This window comes from Camellia sinensis, chromosome 13 (genome assembly GCF_055761805.1).
Source record: "Camellia sinensis isolate YWXY chromosome 13, ASM5576180v1, whole genome shotgun sequence".
NCBI classification, from domain to species: domain Eukaryota; kingdom Viridiplantae; phylum Streptophyta; class Magnoliopsida; order Ericales; family Theaceae; genus Camellia; species Camellia sinensis.
Genome location: NC_138973.1, coordinates 3,516,852 through 3,536,072, shown reverse-complemented (window position 1 = coordinate 3,536,072; position 19,221 = coordinate 3,516,852). Strand labels below are relative to the sequence as shown.

Here is a 19,221-nt window from a genome sequence, read left to right as displayed (position 1 = left end):
ATTATATCCTAAAGTAAAATTATATTAAAAGACAACTTTTAATGGAAGACCTACCCACCAAATGAAAACAATTAGAATAACACTCTATAATATTGTACACCCACCACCATCCTCATCTATGCATATTCATTACCAATCTAAACCCTAATCGTATTCTTCTTCATCACCATCCAAAACCCAAGTATTCAACTTCAGTGAAAAATATTTGAACCGCTTAATCAATTAAGGTTTTATTCGGTGGTTTCAAATGTGTTCGGCATTCCAAATCAGTTAACATTTCAAACAATCTTATTATAGATTCCAAGTTTCTACATTTGTGGTCGTCTTTACCATTCGTTGATAATTATAGAGCAATGAAGGAGGATGACAACAACTCTGATGAGGTTGGTATTGCATTGGTAAGTTTATCTATCTTGTATTTACGATTCTGGGTCATTTTTGGTTCAGTACTGGTTTACCAACTATTAAAGTTCTATTCAGTAATACAGTGCTGAACAAAAATATTTAGTTCAGCAATACAATGCTGAACATAAACATTTTGTTTGGCACTGGAATGCCAAACGTTTTCATTTTTGTAGGATTTTGCCCTATTTTTATTTTTTCTGAGGGTTTTTCCCTCTAAAACCTCTTGTATCGAGGGTTTTACCTTGAAATAAAAAAAAAAGAATAATATGTGATGGGGAGTTAAAGGTTGCTTGAGAGAAAAAGAAAGAGACCGTCAAAGAGATTTCCGACTGAGATACCATCGTCAAAGAGATTTCCGATTGAGATACTATCGTTCAAGATGACAAGAAGAAGGAGACCATCATTTATTAGAGAAGAAAAATAGAGAGAAATCGATTCGTCTCTCAATCATTTGTTATTCTCAATCATCTCTCAATTATTGATCGTTTACTAAGAAAAGAAGAAGAGAGGGTGTGCAAAATTAGGTGAGTGTGCACTTAGGTGTGATAATATTATGAGTATAGATAAAACTAGTATTAAGTGGAGTGTTCAAAGAAATCTTTTTAGATTTTTTTGTAAATAATTTAGCCAATAATTATTTTTTAAATTAAAAAAATAAAAAATTTGCAATGAGATTTTGGAACTCCCACATGGTTTCTTATTGTAAATCTCCAATTGCTTATATAATATACTAGTGGTAACCCTTATCATGCACGCAACTTTATAAATTTAAAAAAAAAATCATTATAATTATCTTGAAATAATTTAATATTTTATTTTGTGGTATACATGAAATTTATAAGTTAATTTTTATGTTTATAACTTTTTAAATTATTAGTTTAAAAAAATTTTAAAAAAATATATATTTAAATCTATTTAGTGCAATTTTGATAATTTGTATTAAAAAAATTTAAACCTGATTAACTAAAATTAAATGCGTTATTTCATACCTCTCTTATTATGAAAATATACAAATTTAAAAGTTATAATTAAGGCAAATATACAATTTTATTATTAAATGTAAAGTGAAGTGATATTTAACAATAATCAATATGATGTTTCTATTATTAATCCAATAGTTTAAGTTACATTTATTTTGATTTCAATTTCATAACTAAAAATACAATATGAATATAATACACACATAGATTTGTAATCTTTAAGAATAAGAATGTTTCAAAATATTTTCAAACTTTCATCATTTTCTTTTAATTTTTTTTTATCTAATTTGATTTTAAACTTGAATAAAAATTTTGATTTAATATCAATTACTTTAATTGTTTCATTAAATTTTATCAATTTTTAAAAGAACTTTCATTCTTATTCCAATTTTTTTTTTCTTTTCACCAATTTTGACGGAAAAACAAGTGTGTTTCGTTTTAATTTTTTGAAAATTGAATTTTTTATTTTTTGTATTTTTTTGTTTTTAGTGAATATTTTTCAAATTTTAAGCGTTTTTTTACTTGTTTAGATGCGCCTTAATTAGATGTATCTAAATAATAAAATATTTATGAAAAAATATTTTAAAAATTAATAAATACACAAAAATATGAAAAATGTACTATTTCTGTATTTTTTGGTATTTAGTGTATTTTTAAAAGATTTTCTCACAAATATTATACTTTTTAAGTGTATTTATGTTAGGTGTGTCTAAAAAAGTCGGATTATGGAAAAAGTTTTGAAGCGTCAAACATTTTCCATTTGTAACTATCTTGCATATTAAAAAAAGAAAAAGAAAAAGAAAAAGAAAAAAAATGTGTAGCTTTTGGATATGTGTTTATTAGTTTTATTTTATAGACATAAACAATTGATGTTTCAATTTAAAAAATTAAAAAGTAAAAAAAAAATAGATTGGGTTTTTTAGAGATAAAAAAAATCATCTAACTCTTCTATATACTATTTAAGATGGACTATTTTAATCACATAAAAAAAATAGAAATTATATTTAGAAATTATCCCTATATATTATGCTATTACATACAATTATAATTGTAACAAATTAACTATAATATATATGAAAAGTTATATTAAACTTTCATTCTCAATTAATTGAATTATAATTAACAAACTAACAAATAGCAGTAATGATATAATGAGATAGAAAGAGGATAAAAATAAAGAACATAATGATATTTAAAAGTTTTAAATTTATCTAATTATACAAAAATCTAATGATATAGTAAAATCTGAAATTCTTAATAAATTTTCACATTTTCAATAAAATAAAATGACAAATGAAAAATAAAAAATTTGATACCCATTTTTTTTTATTTCACTTCTATGGTCTTCACTGAAGAAAACAAAATCTGATCAAAATCATTGGCACAAAACGGACATAGATACTCGATTGCAACCATAATCACCAATAATTCTTTTCCACCATATAAACCTGTAAACAAACACATAAACCTCACTAAAATCGGAACTAAAACTAAACCAACAGCAGAAAAAGAGAATCACACAGGGAAAAAATAAAATTAAAAAACAAATAAATTTATGCAGTGGGAGAATGCTACCTCCAACAACTTAGTCTAGGAGTTGAGATGACTAATCAAATTATTCTTTAAATAAGACTTAAAAATTGATTAATTTGTCCCATTAAGTGATTTAAAATTTTGGTGGATATACATCAGAAAAATAGATAATTATATTACTAAATCATAATTCAAATTTAGATATTGCCATATTTTTTTAAAATCCATATCTAAATTCTTATCTTTTTTATTTTGTGTGTGGTCTCTATTTGATTTTTTTTTTCAATTTATTTAAGATGGTGTTGTGTGTTGCTATTTTTTTTATAATTTAATTTATTTGTGGTTTCAATTTTTTTTTAATTATTATTATTTAGGTAAGTTATGATGTGAGTTAGATATGTTATACACATGTGAGTTTTATTGATTTAAAGTATGATGGTGAGAGATATTTTCAAATTAGATTTGTTTAGATAAACTTCAAAGATTTTTAAAATTTAAAATTGGATATTGAGATGCAAAAGAAAGATTTTAACTGAATAAATAAAAATCGAATTTATTAATTTTATTTGTTTGTATATCTGTTTTTTTGTTTTTATTTTATTTTATTATGTTATGATCTAATATATAAGATAAAGATAGATACCCAGAACTTTCATGAAAAATATTATCTAATTTTTTGGAGAAGGGAGAAGGAAGGCAAGTTTTAATTTTTTTTGGAAATCCGTGAGAGAGATTAGGATGGAGAGATTATGAAATATTTTTGTTATCTTTTCATTTGAAATTCATAAATTACGGGATAATTATTATTTCTAAAATAATTAAATAAATAAATCAAGTTTTTTTAATCTATTTTATAAATTGAAAAATCAATAATTTTAGAAAATTGATTAATTTGTCCCATTAGGTGATTTCAAATTTTTATAGATATACAAAAAAATAGATAATTATATTACTAAATTATAATTCAAATTCTAATATCATTATATCTTTTTGAGATCCGTATCTAAATTCTTATCTTCTTTATTTTTGTGTGGTTTCTATTTTTTTTTCCAATTTGTTTTGGAAGGAGTTGCAGGTTTCTATTTTTTTAAATTTAATTTATCTGTGGTTTCTATTTGTTTTTAATTATTATTATTTAGATAAGTTATTATGCGAGTTAAATATGTCAAAGATATGTAAGTTTTATTGAGCAACAAAGAAAAGGAGGATGGATTCCGGTAGTAAATCAATGGAAAGGTGGAAGAAGGAAAGGCATAGAAGCATCGCATGGACTCTTCTCTGTTTTTGTGGATCATATACCATCAAAAATGGATGCTAAATCATTGTTCAAGTTCTTCACAAAATTTGGCATAGTCAAGGATGTATTCATTCCTTCCAAAAGACGAGTAGTGTCACATTCTAGGTTCGGATTTGTGAGGTTCGATTGTAATGTAGCAGCTGATATAGCCATTCAAAAAGCCAACAGTCTTCTGGTGGATGACAAAGTTCTAGAAGTCAAAGCTGCAACTCTTGATAGAAGAAAGAGGGAGGAGAATAACAGGCGGAATCCAGAACTTATGAAACCACAGTTCATCCGGAGAACTATTGAAGCAAACAGATCCAGAGGACATAATCCATTTGCTTGCCAGAGATCCTTTGCTGATGTTGTGCAAGGGGTGAATTCGAACACCTCCATCAAAGTCACTGAAGAGGGTAACGGTTGGCTCTATGAGAGTGCCATTATCCGCCTGAATACAGAACACTCCATACACAGTGTTCGTGAAGCATTGAAGGAGAAAGGTCTGGAGCATATTTTGGTTAGGCATGGGGGTGGAAGAGATGTAATATTAACTTTTAACACTCAGGAGGAGTTGGCATCAAACATCGACAATCTCAAAGCTTGGTTTAAGGATCTGAGTCAGTTTGTGGCAGCGCTCAAATCTGGAAATCATTTTGTCCAAGAACGATGTGTATGGCTCAAATGCTGTGGGATACCCTTACATGTTTGGAATAACAGTACTCTCACCAAGATTGGTCGTTTATGGGGCTCGGTACTCAGCATTGAGGGAGACTTGTGTGAGCCAAAATCATTCTCCCACGCCAGGATTAGGATAGCCACTACAAATATGGAGTTTATTGCTAAATCTTTAACTTTGGACTGCAATGGTGAAGATCATAAGATCTTTGTGTGCGAAGACTTCCAACCAGATCTCAGTAACCTGTACCATAATGGCATGTACGAGGCCAATTCTCTTGCAACCTGTTGCAGTGTTGAGGAAGACAATATTCCAGTGATAGATGGTAAGGCGAGGGAAGAAGATGATGAGGTGGCAGCGGGTAAGGCCATGTTTGGTGCTGAGCTTGCGTGTCCGATGGACACAATGGTTGAGGAGACACCCTGTGATGGAGGCGTAAACAGAGGAGGAGCGTGTGCTGAGAGGCCTCTGATAGATTTGATGGAAAAGGCTGACCACTTTTCAAATATCAATGATGAGAGACAAAAGTGTATTGAACAAGTTTATACACCTGGGTTTATACGTTGTATGAATGAGGCAAATGCTGGTGGTGGACCCGGCATTAATTTAGAAGTGGACCTGGCCCACTTTGAAAAGCAGCCCGTAAACTGCAGGCCCCTTCATTCCAATGGCCCTTCCAGTAGGCCCAATGTACCTGCATCAGACAATGGTTCAATTTCTGGCCCTTTGACCAACTTAAACCCGTGTATGAGGAATGACTTTGCTCATACCCAGTCAGCTTAAGACTCAATCTCAGTCTCCAGCAAAGAACATCAGCGAAACCTGAGGAATAAAGGGAAGATGAAGTCACAAATGGAGGGGTTCACTAGCTTTGCTAGGATTCATGCGTACACAAACAACGCAGCCAAGAAGCACTATTCTAAATCTGTTATCTACAGGCCTGCTGCTAAAGCTCTAGCCCAGTCTAATTCATTTGCAGGTGATTCTTTCTGAAGCTGCAGCTACAATACAATTAGGGAAGTCTCTTAGAATAGACTACCATGGGAAGGAAGGCATTGTGCTCCACAAAATTGCTGAACTAGAACTTAAAGACAAGGAGAAAATTGCCAAGGAGGGGAAGGACCAGCAGTAAAGGAAAGGAGTAGGGCCCTATGAGAGAATCAATGGGTTTATCATGAAGTTAATATCCTGGAATATCAGGGGTATGGGGAAGGTGGAGAAACAGGGTAGAATCAAGACGCTCCTAAAGGACAGAAATGTTGATATTGTTTTTTTTCAAGAAACCAAAAGGGCAATTATAACAGAGGGTGAAGCTAGAAGGCTATGGGGAAGTAAAAATATGGAGTTTATGTCTGTTGATCCTGAAGGAACAGCCGGAGGACTGCTATGCATATGGGATCCTGCAGTTTTCACACTCTCTGGTTGCTGCTGCAATAGGAGGTACATTCTACTCTCAGGTTCCTTATATAACACTTTTGACTGTGTTCTGCTTAATATACATGCCCCCAATGATGTTGGTGCCAGATCTTCTTTTTGGGCTAGTGTCTTAAAGCTTAAATCCCTTTTCCCTCTTCCTTGGTGCATGGGTGGTGACTTTAATGAAATTAGCCATATTAGTGAAAGAGTTGGTTGTTCTAGGAGAGACAGGGGCATGAAGCATCTTAATGAATTCATTGGTAATAGTGAGCTTCATGATCTACCACTTCATGGGAGGAGATACACATGGTGCAATGCCCAGGAATCAGAGAAATTGAGTAGAATTGATAGGATTTTACTAAGTCCTGAATGGATGATTAAATTCTCAATGAAACTGTGGGGTTTACCCAGGCTAATCTCAGACCATTGCCCTCTATTAATGATGGAGGATTCCAGAGATTGGGGGCCAAAACCCTTCAGGTTCCTAAATGCGTGGACTCTTCACCCAAGCTTTGCTCAATTCTTTGTCTCATCATGGTCAGATACCTCTTTTGTTGGCTAGTCTGGGTATATACTCTCCCAAAAGCTAAAGCATCTGAAGCAAGTCTTAAAATCTTGGAACATTCAGGTGTTTGGCAATATGGCTTCTAAAATAAAATCTTCAGAAGATGAATTACATGCTCTGGATATAACTGCAGAGGAAAGAGCACTGAGTGCTTCAGAAAAGGCAAGAAGAAGGGAGGTTAAAGGCGAGTTGTGGAAGCTATATAGAATGGTAGAATGGATGTGGCATCAAAAATCTAGATTGAATTGGGTTATCAATGGGGATAAAAACAGTAGGTTTTTTCATGTAGTTGCAAGTTCTCGGCAGAATCGAAATCTCATCAACTCTATTTCAGTAAATGGAGTGTCCATTGAGGATCCTACTGGAGTTAGGCAACAAGTTCTCATTCACTTCAAGGCCCAATTCTCTGAATCATGGGTTAACAGGCCTTCTCTGTCAGGGGCATTCAACACCATTGACCCGGAATATGTCTCCCAACATCTGGTAGCTGAGTTCAGTGCAGCTGAGGTACTTGCAGCAATTAAAGACTGTAACAATAACAAAGCTCCAGGCCCTGATGGGTTCAACCTACTGTGCTATCAAAAATTCTGGAAGGTCATGAAGACGGACATAATGCAATTTTTCAAAGAGTTTCACTCTAACAGCAAGCTTGCATATGGCATTAATAGCTCATTTATCACCCTTGTTCCCAAGGTGGACAACCCTATTGGTCTATCTGACTACAGACCTATTAGTCTTGTGGGATCAATATACAAAATCCTGGACAAAGTCTTAGCATCCAGGTTAAAGTCAGTGCTCCCCTCAATAATTGGTGAAACACAGACAGCCTTCTTGGGAGGGAGAAATATTCTGGATGGGGTGTTTATTGCTAATGAGGTAGTGGATGGATGGAAGAAGGCCAAAAAACAAGGGTTGATTCTCAAATTGGACTTCGAGAAAGCTTTTGACTCTGTCAACTGGGAATTTTTGTTCTCTTTGATGGGCAGTTTTGGTTTAGGGGATAAATGGATCGCTTGGATGAAGATTTGTGTCTCCACAGCTAGAATCTCCATTTTAGTGAATGGCTCACCAACTGAGGAATTTTCACCTCATAGGGGCCTTAGACAGGGGGACCCGCTCTCACCTTTTCTATTTAACATTGTGGCGGAAGGTCTTAACATTCTTCTAGTCAGAGCCCTCAATCTTGGTATTCTCAAAGGGGTGGCTGTTGGATCTAACAATGTTCTTATCTCACATTTGCAATTTGCCGATGATTCAATCCTTTTTTGTGAAGCTGACTATGCTCAATTGGTATCCATTAAAAGGGTTCTCAGATGTTTTGAAGTATTATCTGGCCTCAAAATTAATTACCATAAGAGTGTCGTCTGTGGTGTCGGTGTAGATGAAGGCTGCTTAAATATCTATGCTTCTCTTCTCAATTGCAAAGTACAGAGTCTTCCACTAAAATTTCTGGGGCTGCCTCTAGGAGCTAATCCTGGAAGGAAATCTACTTGGAAGCCTGTAATTGAAAAAATCAAGGCTAGACTGTCAGGTTGGAAGAGAAAACTACTGTCCTTTGCTGGTAGATTAACTTTAATCAAGTCCACTCTATCTAGCTTACCTATATACTTTCTTTCCATGTTTAAAATGCCGGAAGGAGTGGCTACGGAAATAGAAAGGCTAGAGGCTGCCTTCTTATGGGGTAGCAGTGATCTTAAAAGGAAAGTGCATTTACTGAAATGGGAGGAAGTTACAAAGAGAATTGAACAAGGGGGACTTGGCATTAGAAGGGTCAGAGACGTTAATGTTTGTCTACTCTTCAAATGGTGGTGGAAGTTTGGTATTCAAACCAATGCTCTCTGGAGGTCAATTGTGTGCAGCAAATATAAAATTAACAACTCTTGTTGGCTCCCACCTTTGAGTCTCTCATACAAACACTCTAGAGTCTGGAGGGACATCCTCACAATAGGGGCCCTCAATAGGCCTATCTTTAATTTTTTTGTGGGCCAATGTGGTGTAAAGGTTGGGAATGGCTTTAGAATCAGATTTTGGTTTGATAATTGGTGTGGTGGCCTTTGTTTGAAATCTTCTTTTCCCCTCCTCTTCAATTTGTCAAATGATAAGGAAGGTTCCCTCAATCATTATTACGCAAGGAGGTCAAGCCCATTTGATTGGAATCTCCCCCATAGAAGAGAGTTATATTCATGGGAATTGGCTGAAGAGGTGAGAATGAATGCTCTCTTATCCTCTGCTCCTTCTCTGTGTTTGGATTGTGAAGACTGCTTCGTATGGTGCACAGAATCTGGTCAAAGCTTCTCTGCTTCTGCCCTCTATTCTCACTACTCATCCCTCTTAGGCCCTCATCTCAAGGTTAGCAAATTTGTTTGGAACCCACTTTTGCCCCCCAGAGTATCTTTTTTCACCTGGCTAGCCTAGAAATCTAGAATCAAATGTTCTGATTTTCTGCTCAAGATTGGATCCCTTGACAGCAATGCTTCTCCCCTCTGCCACTTCTGCAACTCTGAAGTAGAAACCGCTCCCCATGTACTGCTTCATTGTTCTTTCTCTTGGTCAATATGGTCAGTGGTTATTAAGGATTGGGGCCTACATTGGTGCATTCCTAAGTCTGTAGAGGGCCTGCTTTATTGGTGGATGGGCTGGAAATTCAATAATTTTGACAGACTATTATGGAGAGCAATCCCCTTAATTGTACTATGGTCCATTTGGAAACTCAGAAATGAGTGTGTATTTTCTAATACACAACCCTCTCCTTCAGGACTGTTAGATCTTATAAAATACATATCTGCCATTTGGCTCAAAGCTTCCATTAAAGAATTCCCATACTCAGTTGATGATCTCGTCCACAATTGGAGGCAGATTAGGGGCGGAATTTAGCACTCTAGCTTCAGTCTAGTGCTATCTGGGTTGATGTTATGTTCCAGTGTGCAACCTGGGTTGAAGCTCTGTCAGTGTTCTACTATTCTGTTTCTGCATGCCTGCCTTGTTGTTTTGTCTGCTGGTTCGGTTTAGCTGTGCATCAGTGCTATATCTGTGCTCTGGCAGTCCAATTCTGGTCAAACCACATGCACTGCCTGCTGCTCCATTTTGGTCTGTAGGTGCCACTGAACAGATCCACTTCGTGTTGCTAGGGAATGCTCTTAATATAAGTTCTGTTTTGGCAAAATAATTTGGGTCTGTGAACGCCTATGCAGTGTTAATCTGATCTGCTGTTTTGGTAAAATAATTTTGGTCTGTTAGTGGTTTTGCCGTTGCTGCTACTGCAGGTTTGAACTGTTGTGCAATTTGGTTGTTGTGAAGTCTCATCTGCTGTCTGATTTGTGCAAATCGATTGTTGTGAAGCCTGATCTGCAGTCTGATCTGTAGTCATTGTTACTTACGGCTAGTTGCTGTCCAGGTTTTTAAGTCGAGCGGATTGGTAGCTGTAGTGCAATCCTGATGTCTTTTAAGCAGCAGTGGTTTTGTCCCTTAAGTGTGTGTGAAGTTCATAGTGATGTTGTAGTCTGTAGTGCAACCCTGCTGTTTTCCTTCTTTCTTATTTCTTGTTTGTGTCGCTGTTGGTTTCTCACCAACTGGCGCTTGGAGCTTCTGTAAGCTCCAAGCTCCTCTTTATTGATTTCCTGTATCTTTTTTTGCATACATTCATGAATACAGAATTTCTTTGCCGATCAAAAAAAAAAAAAAAGTATGATAGTGGGGATATTTTCAAATCAGATTTGTTCAAACAAACTTTATAGATTTTTAAAATTTAAAATTGGATATTGAGAGGCAAAAGAAATATTTTAATTGAATAAATAAAAATCAAATTTATTAATTTTATTTGTTGTATATCTGATTTTTAATTTTTTTGTAATGTTATAATATAATATATAAGATATAGATAGATACCCATAACTTTCATAAAAAATGTTATCTAATTTTTTGAATGAGAGAAAAGGAATGCAAGTTTTAATTTTTTTTTGAAAATTGGTGAGCGAGATTATGATGGAGAGATTATAAAATATTTTTGTTATCTTCCCATTTGAAATCCATAAATTAAGGGATAATTATTATTTCTAAAATAATTAAATAAATAAATCAGTCAATAGGTTTTTTTAATATATTTCATAAATTGAAAAATCAATAATTTTAAAATGAAAATTTGAAGCGCTTAGGAGGTTTCTTATCAGAAACGTCATTTTCCTTATATAATATAATATATAGATTTAATTTACGGAATAACATTTCCTATTTATTATTATTTATTTCACACTTCTCTTTGTCCTCTTTATACTATTATTATTAGAGAATTATAAATCCTTGAAAGAGACGAAAATAATTAAAAAATCACAAATGATTTTGTGGTATGATATAAGTGAAAATTAGGGAATTTTTTTTAAGGTACTAGATATTAAGATTTATAAGATAACAGACATATAATATTTTTATAGTAGTTAAAGTCCCTCAATATTTTTACAGAGAAAATTTGACTTAGAAAAATTTTGTCCGACTTAGAGAAATTTTGCTCCAACTCAAAGAAATTTCTCTAATTTCACAGAGAAATTTTCTCTAATTTCACAGAGAAATTTGAAAATTTCTTTGTGATCATACTTGTAAAATTTCAAAATTTCTCTAAATCGAGGCCGAAATTTCTCTGAGTCGAACAAAATTTCTCTTAGTTGAATTGTGAAAATGTTAAGGGACCTTATCTAATAAAAAAAAAAATTATCTTGGACCTCTCCTATTACGTAAAGTTAGAGAGGGATGGTTCACTAATTTTTTTAAAAAATTATGGCCTAAAACTTTTACTTGGATTAGACATACATCTCTATAATTTCTTCCTTATTACTATGAATAACTCCAATAATATAGAAAATGATCATAGAACCAAACACAAAATGTACAAAGATGGATAATATTGTTTAATGTGGATCTTATGCACACTATTATACCTATATATGTATAATATAAGCAACAACGATATTGGGTAAGTCTCAATGTAATTTTTTCAAATTATTGAATTAAAAAATTATAAAAATATACATGGCACATTATCATTGGTTATTCTATTTTAATATTTTAATTAAATCCTTGATTAATATGGAAAATCTTTTAAATTTATTAATTTATGAACTATTTATTTATGGTATCTATTGTATTTACTATCTATATCTATATTCTATTTCTATAATTTTAAATTTTAAAATTACTTATATAGAAAGTCAAAGCCATATCCTTTATCAAAATTTAAGTCATATTTAATTTGAAATTAAAAAAAATTAAAATAATATTTCAAATGAAAATTTATCCTTATAAAATTTGAACATATTTGTACTTTTTTTGAAAATAAAATATATATGTGCTATGAAACATGTGTGACATAAAACTATTGGTATATCTAGCCATATCTAACTTTAAATTTAAAAAAATAAAATAAAAAAGAAAATAGAATTTAAAACAAAAATTAAACATACTTAACCCTACAACGAGTTTAAAATTTAGAAGAAAATCGAAATGAAAATTTAACAATAATTTATAAAAGTTATAAAATTCAAGTATACATTTCTTAATCCTATTAAGAAAATATAAAGTTAAAACTTAAAATTTTAAATATAAAGTTTAAATTAATAATTAACACTTCACTTCTCTTAAGCAAGTCCTAGGCCAAAAGCACAGCACATGTCTGGTCTAAGGGACACTTTGGGAAGATTGGTAAAAAGTCAGCTTTTTGGCTTTTTAGTTTTACCAGCTTTTTGCCAAAAAAATTAAAAGTCAATTTTTTATTAACTTTTCAAAACACCACTAATATTGGATAATGTTTTCAAACGTAATAGAATAGATATTAGTTATACAAAAATGCTAGAGGTCCCAAAAATTCTACCAAAAGTTTTACCAAATGTCTCACATGGATGTGGGACCCACATGGGACCCACATTGTGTGGGTCCCACAGACATTTGGTAAAACTTTTAGTAGAATATTTGGGGTCTCTAACATTACTCTTTTAACTAATTATTTACCGAATGTTTACTCTTTGATAGATAAGTTTTCTTAGCTAGATCCGGGCATAGGATTGTAACATGACTCACAGTATATCTAACTCAACTTGTTCTTGCTTTATTTTTTTTCATACATAATTATATCTAAATATTAATTTAATAAATTTGAATATTAATAAATAAAATTTTACCAAAGTTTAAATTTTTAAACAAACACACGAAAATATGTACATATTTGTTATTTTCATTATGAAAAAATATTAGAAAAATTTAACCAAAACTCCTCTATTAGACCTTTGTTTGGTGAAAATGACAGCCTAATTTATTTTACTTCATAAACTGTCTAAAGAGTAGGCGCATAATTGAATAAAAACAAAGTAAAATATCTTCTTCTTTTTTCTTGAATAATATTACCAAAATAACATGTTACTTTGAACCAGAGTAACATGTTACTGTAAGACAGAGTAACATATTACTATCAAACATAATAATATATTACTGGGATTGAATTCAGGTCACTTTCTCTTTCCCTTTGACTTTTAGACACCCCAAAGACGGCCACCAGCTTTCCTATTATTCAATCACTCCACACTAAAAGTTAAAAATAGGTATTTTATTTTTACTAACACTTAAATCATACAAATAATTAAATTATTATATAATCATTAATTTTTGAAAACTTTTATTAATTCATATACCACTACTTAAAGTTTTATTAGTGACAAGTCTCATGACTACAGGAATTTATCTTCTAATATATTTTGTAAAAAGAACTTAATTCTTAAAATCCTTATATGTTGTATTATATATATTTTTTGTTTGGTTCTTGACTGATTTATTTATTTCTAAGCTTATTATATTTTTTGTTTGATGAGGCTGTGAAGATATTTCTTGAAAATGACAAGCATTCAACATTAATCTTGGAAAAATAAAAATAGTCAACATTCCTGAAGGTATCAACCACCTATTTGAAATGTATGTACAATCAAGCAAAACAAATTTTATTTTTCTTTTTGTAAAAATGTTTGTAAAAACTGAGACTACATTACAATAATGATAGAATGAGCACATTTTGTTATCTTCTTTTGCCACAAGATGTTGCACTATTACATTAATCCGTTGGATATTAGCAAAATTTATGAGAGAAAAAAACTAAGTGCATAGAATGGTGTGTCTTGTCTGTGCACCATTTTTGTATTTGTAACAAAACTTTTTATGAGAACATCGTCTACAAACTCAGAATATCTTGTCCAAGTTCTTCCAACTTTGCATCCTTCTTATGACATTAGGAATGGTACATTTCTCAATTTGCAATAGTATTGAACATTTCGTAATTTTTTATTTTTTTTGGATCAACAACGAAGAAAATTTTATTGATGATAGAGAACCTTACACGTGAGGAAAAAACATCAACATAGGGGGCGGGGGGGAGTGATGCAAAATCCATTATAATGAGACAACCCAATCCCAACTAGGTTGGCACTAAGTGATTCGCACAATCACATGGCAGCATCAATCCAAGCACCTGTTGGTGAGAGACCAATAGATACACAAAGACAAATATCAAGGATAGCAGATACACAAAGACAGATAGCAACAGATAGCTCCTCTTTATTGATGTATCCTCCTTACTTTGTTTGGTTTTCATCAATAAAATTTTTTCGTTTTTGCCGATCAAAAAAAAAAAAAAAAAGATAGCAACCAAAATACTAAAACAGTAGAGAAAACTTATGCTAACAGATAGCAGATCTATCAGGTACACACCAAACACACGAGTAGCATCCCTCAAAAAACTTATGTTGCAAGAGTATTCTCTCAAATTTCAAAGTAATAAGAAAAACTCAAGTTTATGTGAGACTTATACAAAACAACTCTGAGATTGTCGCATCATGTGATAAAAAAAAAAATGTCATCATCATAACATTATTGATCATTCTTCACTTGTCCAAATTAAGATTGACTATTAATTGTTTTTAAGATCAATAATGTTATGATGTTAACGTTTGCGTAGCATATTTTGTTTATCACATCATCTATCAACAATGCATTAGTAACGAGTATTAAAGGTGAGTACTATTAAATCAATAAGAATAATTATACATAAAAATTTATTTCATTCTTCCACTTTCTTAATTAATTCAGTGACATTGAAGGAATCAACCCAAAAAAAAAAAAAAAAATACAAAAAGTCTACAAGTAAGCACTCTCCAAGCCAGCTAGAACAAGAGCTTCTAGATATGCTGAGCAATTAATAATTAAACACTTTGTGAGGAGTTGTGACGAAAGAGGCGAATTGGGAGTCCTTTTTCAGGGATAGGCATTGGATTGACAACAATCTTCTCATGTGGAAGTACTTTTTCCCACTTGAATCTTGTCACCAAGTTGTGCATGAAAACCAGGATTTCCAGCCTTGCATATTCTTTCCCGGGACACATCCGAGGCCCTCCTCCAAACGGTATATAAGTGTATGGAACAGGTCCGGTACCTTCAAATCTTGATGGATCGAATTTTTCTGGCTTCGGAAAGTATTCAGGGTTCTGATGAGTTAAATGTGCACTCCAATACAACTGGATGCAAATTAAACATTCAAATGAATTTCTTTTTCTTTTAATTTAGGGAATATAGTACATTATAAGAGTAGGGTTTGTATATCTCATATAGACTTTTGTATTAATTATTCATGAATACAGTCATAAATTCTAATATATTTGTCTTAAGAAATAAACTTTTTTTTTTATATAAAAAAAGAAAAAGGAAAAAAAGACTAATAAAATATAGTGAAAAAAATTGATCATCAATATTGTAGTATGTGTGTGAGGCTTTAACTATTACCTTCCATCCCTTAGGTACAGAGAAACCGGCATACAAAAAATCAGTAATGGCCTCCCTGAAGGCACCTTCAAGGGGAGGTACAAGCCTCATGACCTCGAATGCAACGTTCCATGAATACTTCATCTTCTGTAAATCCTCCCAATTCAATAGTTCTCCTGGTGCTTTAGCTTTTGCAATTTCCATTTGTTCTGTCACACAACACAAATACATCACTTTCATTTTTTTTGTCAAACCACACGTGCAGTGCATGCATTAAAATAAATAAACATCGTACCTATATATATATATATATATATTATGCATGTGTCCTTTTCTACCTAATCAAATTTTCATCCCATATGACTGTTTCTTCTAATTGAGAATAATTAAAAACAGCAGACCTCAATGAGTTATGGGTGACTATTATATCATAGTCGATCAATATATACGTACCTAACCGAAAGGTTTAAATAATTATTCCAAGATTTATTATCTATTCAATGGAAAATGGAAATTAAGTCAACTTTAATGTCAATCCAAGATTTATTCTCTCCCTTAAAGATATGTAATCTAACCATTAATTAATGAAATGCATATTCTTTTCTACCTTTTTTTCTGTCCCAATACATATACAATTATCGAATAAGATTAGAGACATAATTCAATAAATTTAGATATATATTTTGAGTAAGAAAGAAACTAAAATTTGGAGGTGGTAGTAAGGTTTATTACCCTTCAAGACTAGGTCGTAGACATGAGGAAGCTCAGCAAGATATTTGATTATGAAAGTAACACTTGCAGTGTCGTGTCCTCCAACAAGCAACCCTAGAATCTTGTCAGCAATGTCCATCTCCTGCATGTACTTCCCATCTTTCGTCCGGTGCCAGCAACATGTGCGACAATATACCTTGTGTTGGGGACGCCTTATTTTCCGCCAGATCGATCTTTCGCTGCTTTATGATCGCTCTAATACTATGTTTGGGAATTTAGGAGAGAAAAGAAAAGAAATGATTACTTAAGTAATAAGAAAAAAGAAAAGAAAAGAAAAGAAATGATTGTGATTTCTCTCCTTTTGTTTGGATAAGGAAGAAATAAAAGAAAAGAAATGATTGTGATTTCTCTCATTCTTGTTTGGTTAGGTTTCATTAAGAGAAAAGAAAAGAAATTATTTTATGTTATATTATCAAAATAACCTTTCTATATTTTCAATCATTTTATTTCTTTTATTTTTAAAGGGACAAAATTGGTATTATGAAAATAATGGTTTCTTTTCTCTCCCAATCTCTCCACTTTTGGGAAGATTGAAAATGAAGCTTATAAGAGAAATGAGTTTCTTTCCATTTCTCTCAATTTCTTCCCATTTCTCTCTACTTATGTTATCCAAACAAATAAGAGAAATACATATCACTCAATTTCTTCTCTTTTCTCTCCAAATCACTCAATCCAAACATAGTGTAAGCTCTTTCCTGATCAAATTAGCGGCTTTGATTCCCTTGTTGAACGCTAGGAATGGCAACGGGATAGGGCGGGGCCGGGGATCACCCTCCCCGTCCCCAATCCCCGGCGGGGAACCAATCACAGTCCCCATTCCCGTCTCCAACGGGGATCGGGTTTCCCCGACCCCAAAATTCCCCGATCCTCATCAACAGATCAAAAAACATCACTACCACCAGATCAAAAAATCAATAACCGATAAAAAAAAAAATAACAGATTTGTTTTGTTATGGTATTTCATACAAACCCTCTACACAAAAAAAAATAAAAAAATTCACTTACAGATCTGTTACAGAGATCTATATTCGTTCAAAAAAAAAAAAATTGCATACACAAACAAATCTGTATTCATTCAAAAAAAATTAAAAAAAAAAATTGTATACATACATACATGCACATACAAACCCTATACACATATGTTAATGGTATTTCCAAACCCTCTACACAAAACCAAACCCTAGGGCATGAGGCTGAGGTTTGGTTTGGTTAATGGTATTTCATACAAACCCTCTACACAAAATTTGTTTCAAAACAAGATCTGTGTCGGTGGAGGACGATCGGCGGAGGAGGACGACGGAGGAGGATGATCGGCGTCGGAGGAGGACGAACGGCGGAGGAGGACGACGGAGGAGGCGATCGGCGTCGCGAAGAGGTGCGAGAGTGAGAGTAAGAGAGAGAGAGAGAGAGAGAGAGAGAGAGAGAGAGAGGAAGATAAAAGGGAGGAGAAGAGGCTGCGGTTTGGTTCAACCAAACCCTATATATGTTATATATATATATAAGGGCAAAACAGTAATTTTATATCGAGGAAAACGGGGCGGGGATCGGGGCCGGGGTCGGGGCGTGGCTGAAACATGTATCCCTGTCCCCGGCCCGTATATCATCGGGGATTTAATTTTTAATACCACCCCCGGCCCGTCGGGGGTATTTTTCGGGAAATCACCACTCAATTCGGGGTCGGGGGATCGGGTCCCCGTTGGGCCGGGTTCCGATTTCCATCTCTATTGAACGCGGTTCCTGGCAAGTCAATTGGGATGGAGAACATCCCGGACGCCACAAGCTCGAATGGTTTCGAGAATTTGGCGACGTGTTCGGGATCTTCCACGCTTATAAACAACCGACATGCCAGCCAGAAGGTGTACAGTTTCAACAATGGAAAAACCGTTACCAGGCTGACGTCATGGTTATGATTGTTATTATCAGTGTTTTTCTAGTCGGAGTCGAAGTGCCTCTGGGCTACGGTATCCATGATGCCGATGTATCGGTGGAGGGCTTCGGTCCTGAGGAACTAAGGGAGAAGCTTTCGCATTTTCTTCATTTCGTCGTTGGAAGAAGTTTGGTTGGAGGAAGGGAAGATCTTGTTGATGGAGCTCAGCCACCACGCCGTCACTAGCTTGTTCTCGTTGGGGAAGAGGAACTTGTTTCCCTGTGCACCGCACATCACCACTGTCGGTGCTCCGAACAACGATGTTTTGAAGGCTTGGGGAGAGAATTTAGCCATCCTCTCATGTATGAACTTCTCAGATTGCCTTTTCCAGCCATCGGAGAGGAATTCGTGGCTTTCGCCGAGAAACGGCAGCCCTGTCTCCCTCGGAGGGAGGTTGCCGGTGGCTGCGGTGGAGGCTTTGGCCTTTTGGTTAAAGAAAATTGTGAGGGAAAGAGAGAAGAGTACGAAGAGGAAAGCAAAGGGAAGAATAGTGACGAAAGAGAGCTTCATTTGTTGGGAAAACAGAGACTTTGTATTGTATTAGGTGTGTGTCCTTAATTGTTACTACCAATGGGGTTTATATAGGCAAAATTCTCAATGTAATGTATTCTTTATTATTATTGTTATTACTAGTACCACTTTTGAGGATAATTAATGTTTATGTTATCCAAAGGATTTTAAAATGGAAAAATTGGCAAAGCATGTCTTGAAACAATAATGTTGGGATAATTAACTTTTTTTTTATATTAATACTATATTGATTTAATGACTCTTGCCACTACTACTTGTTATCAATACATAAGATGATAAATGAATTATGATAATAAAATATAATTATTATAATGTTATTAATCGTGAAAATGATTAGTAATCAATCTTAATATT

General features: G+C 33.4%; 1 protein-coding gene and 1 pseudogene across 1 annotated transcript; one reads left to right on the top strand and one right to left on the bottom strand.

Moving 5' to 3' along the window:
• Positions 1-6,077: 6,077 nt before the first annotated feature.
• LOC114314219 (uncharacterized) lies at positions 6,078-6,851 on the top strand. Its single transcript, XM_028260674.2, has one exon. The coding sequence runs from the start codon at positions 6,078-6,080 to the stop codon at positions 6,849-6,851; it is 774 nt and encodes a 257-aa protein (XP_028116475.2).
• Positions 6,852-15,082: 8,231 nt separating this feature from the next.
• Positions 15,083-18,846, bottom strand: LOC114267624 (beta-amyrin 28-monooxygenase-like; annotated as a pseudogene).
• Between the last annotated feature and the right edge of the window lie 375 nt (positions 18,847-19,221).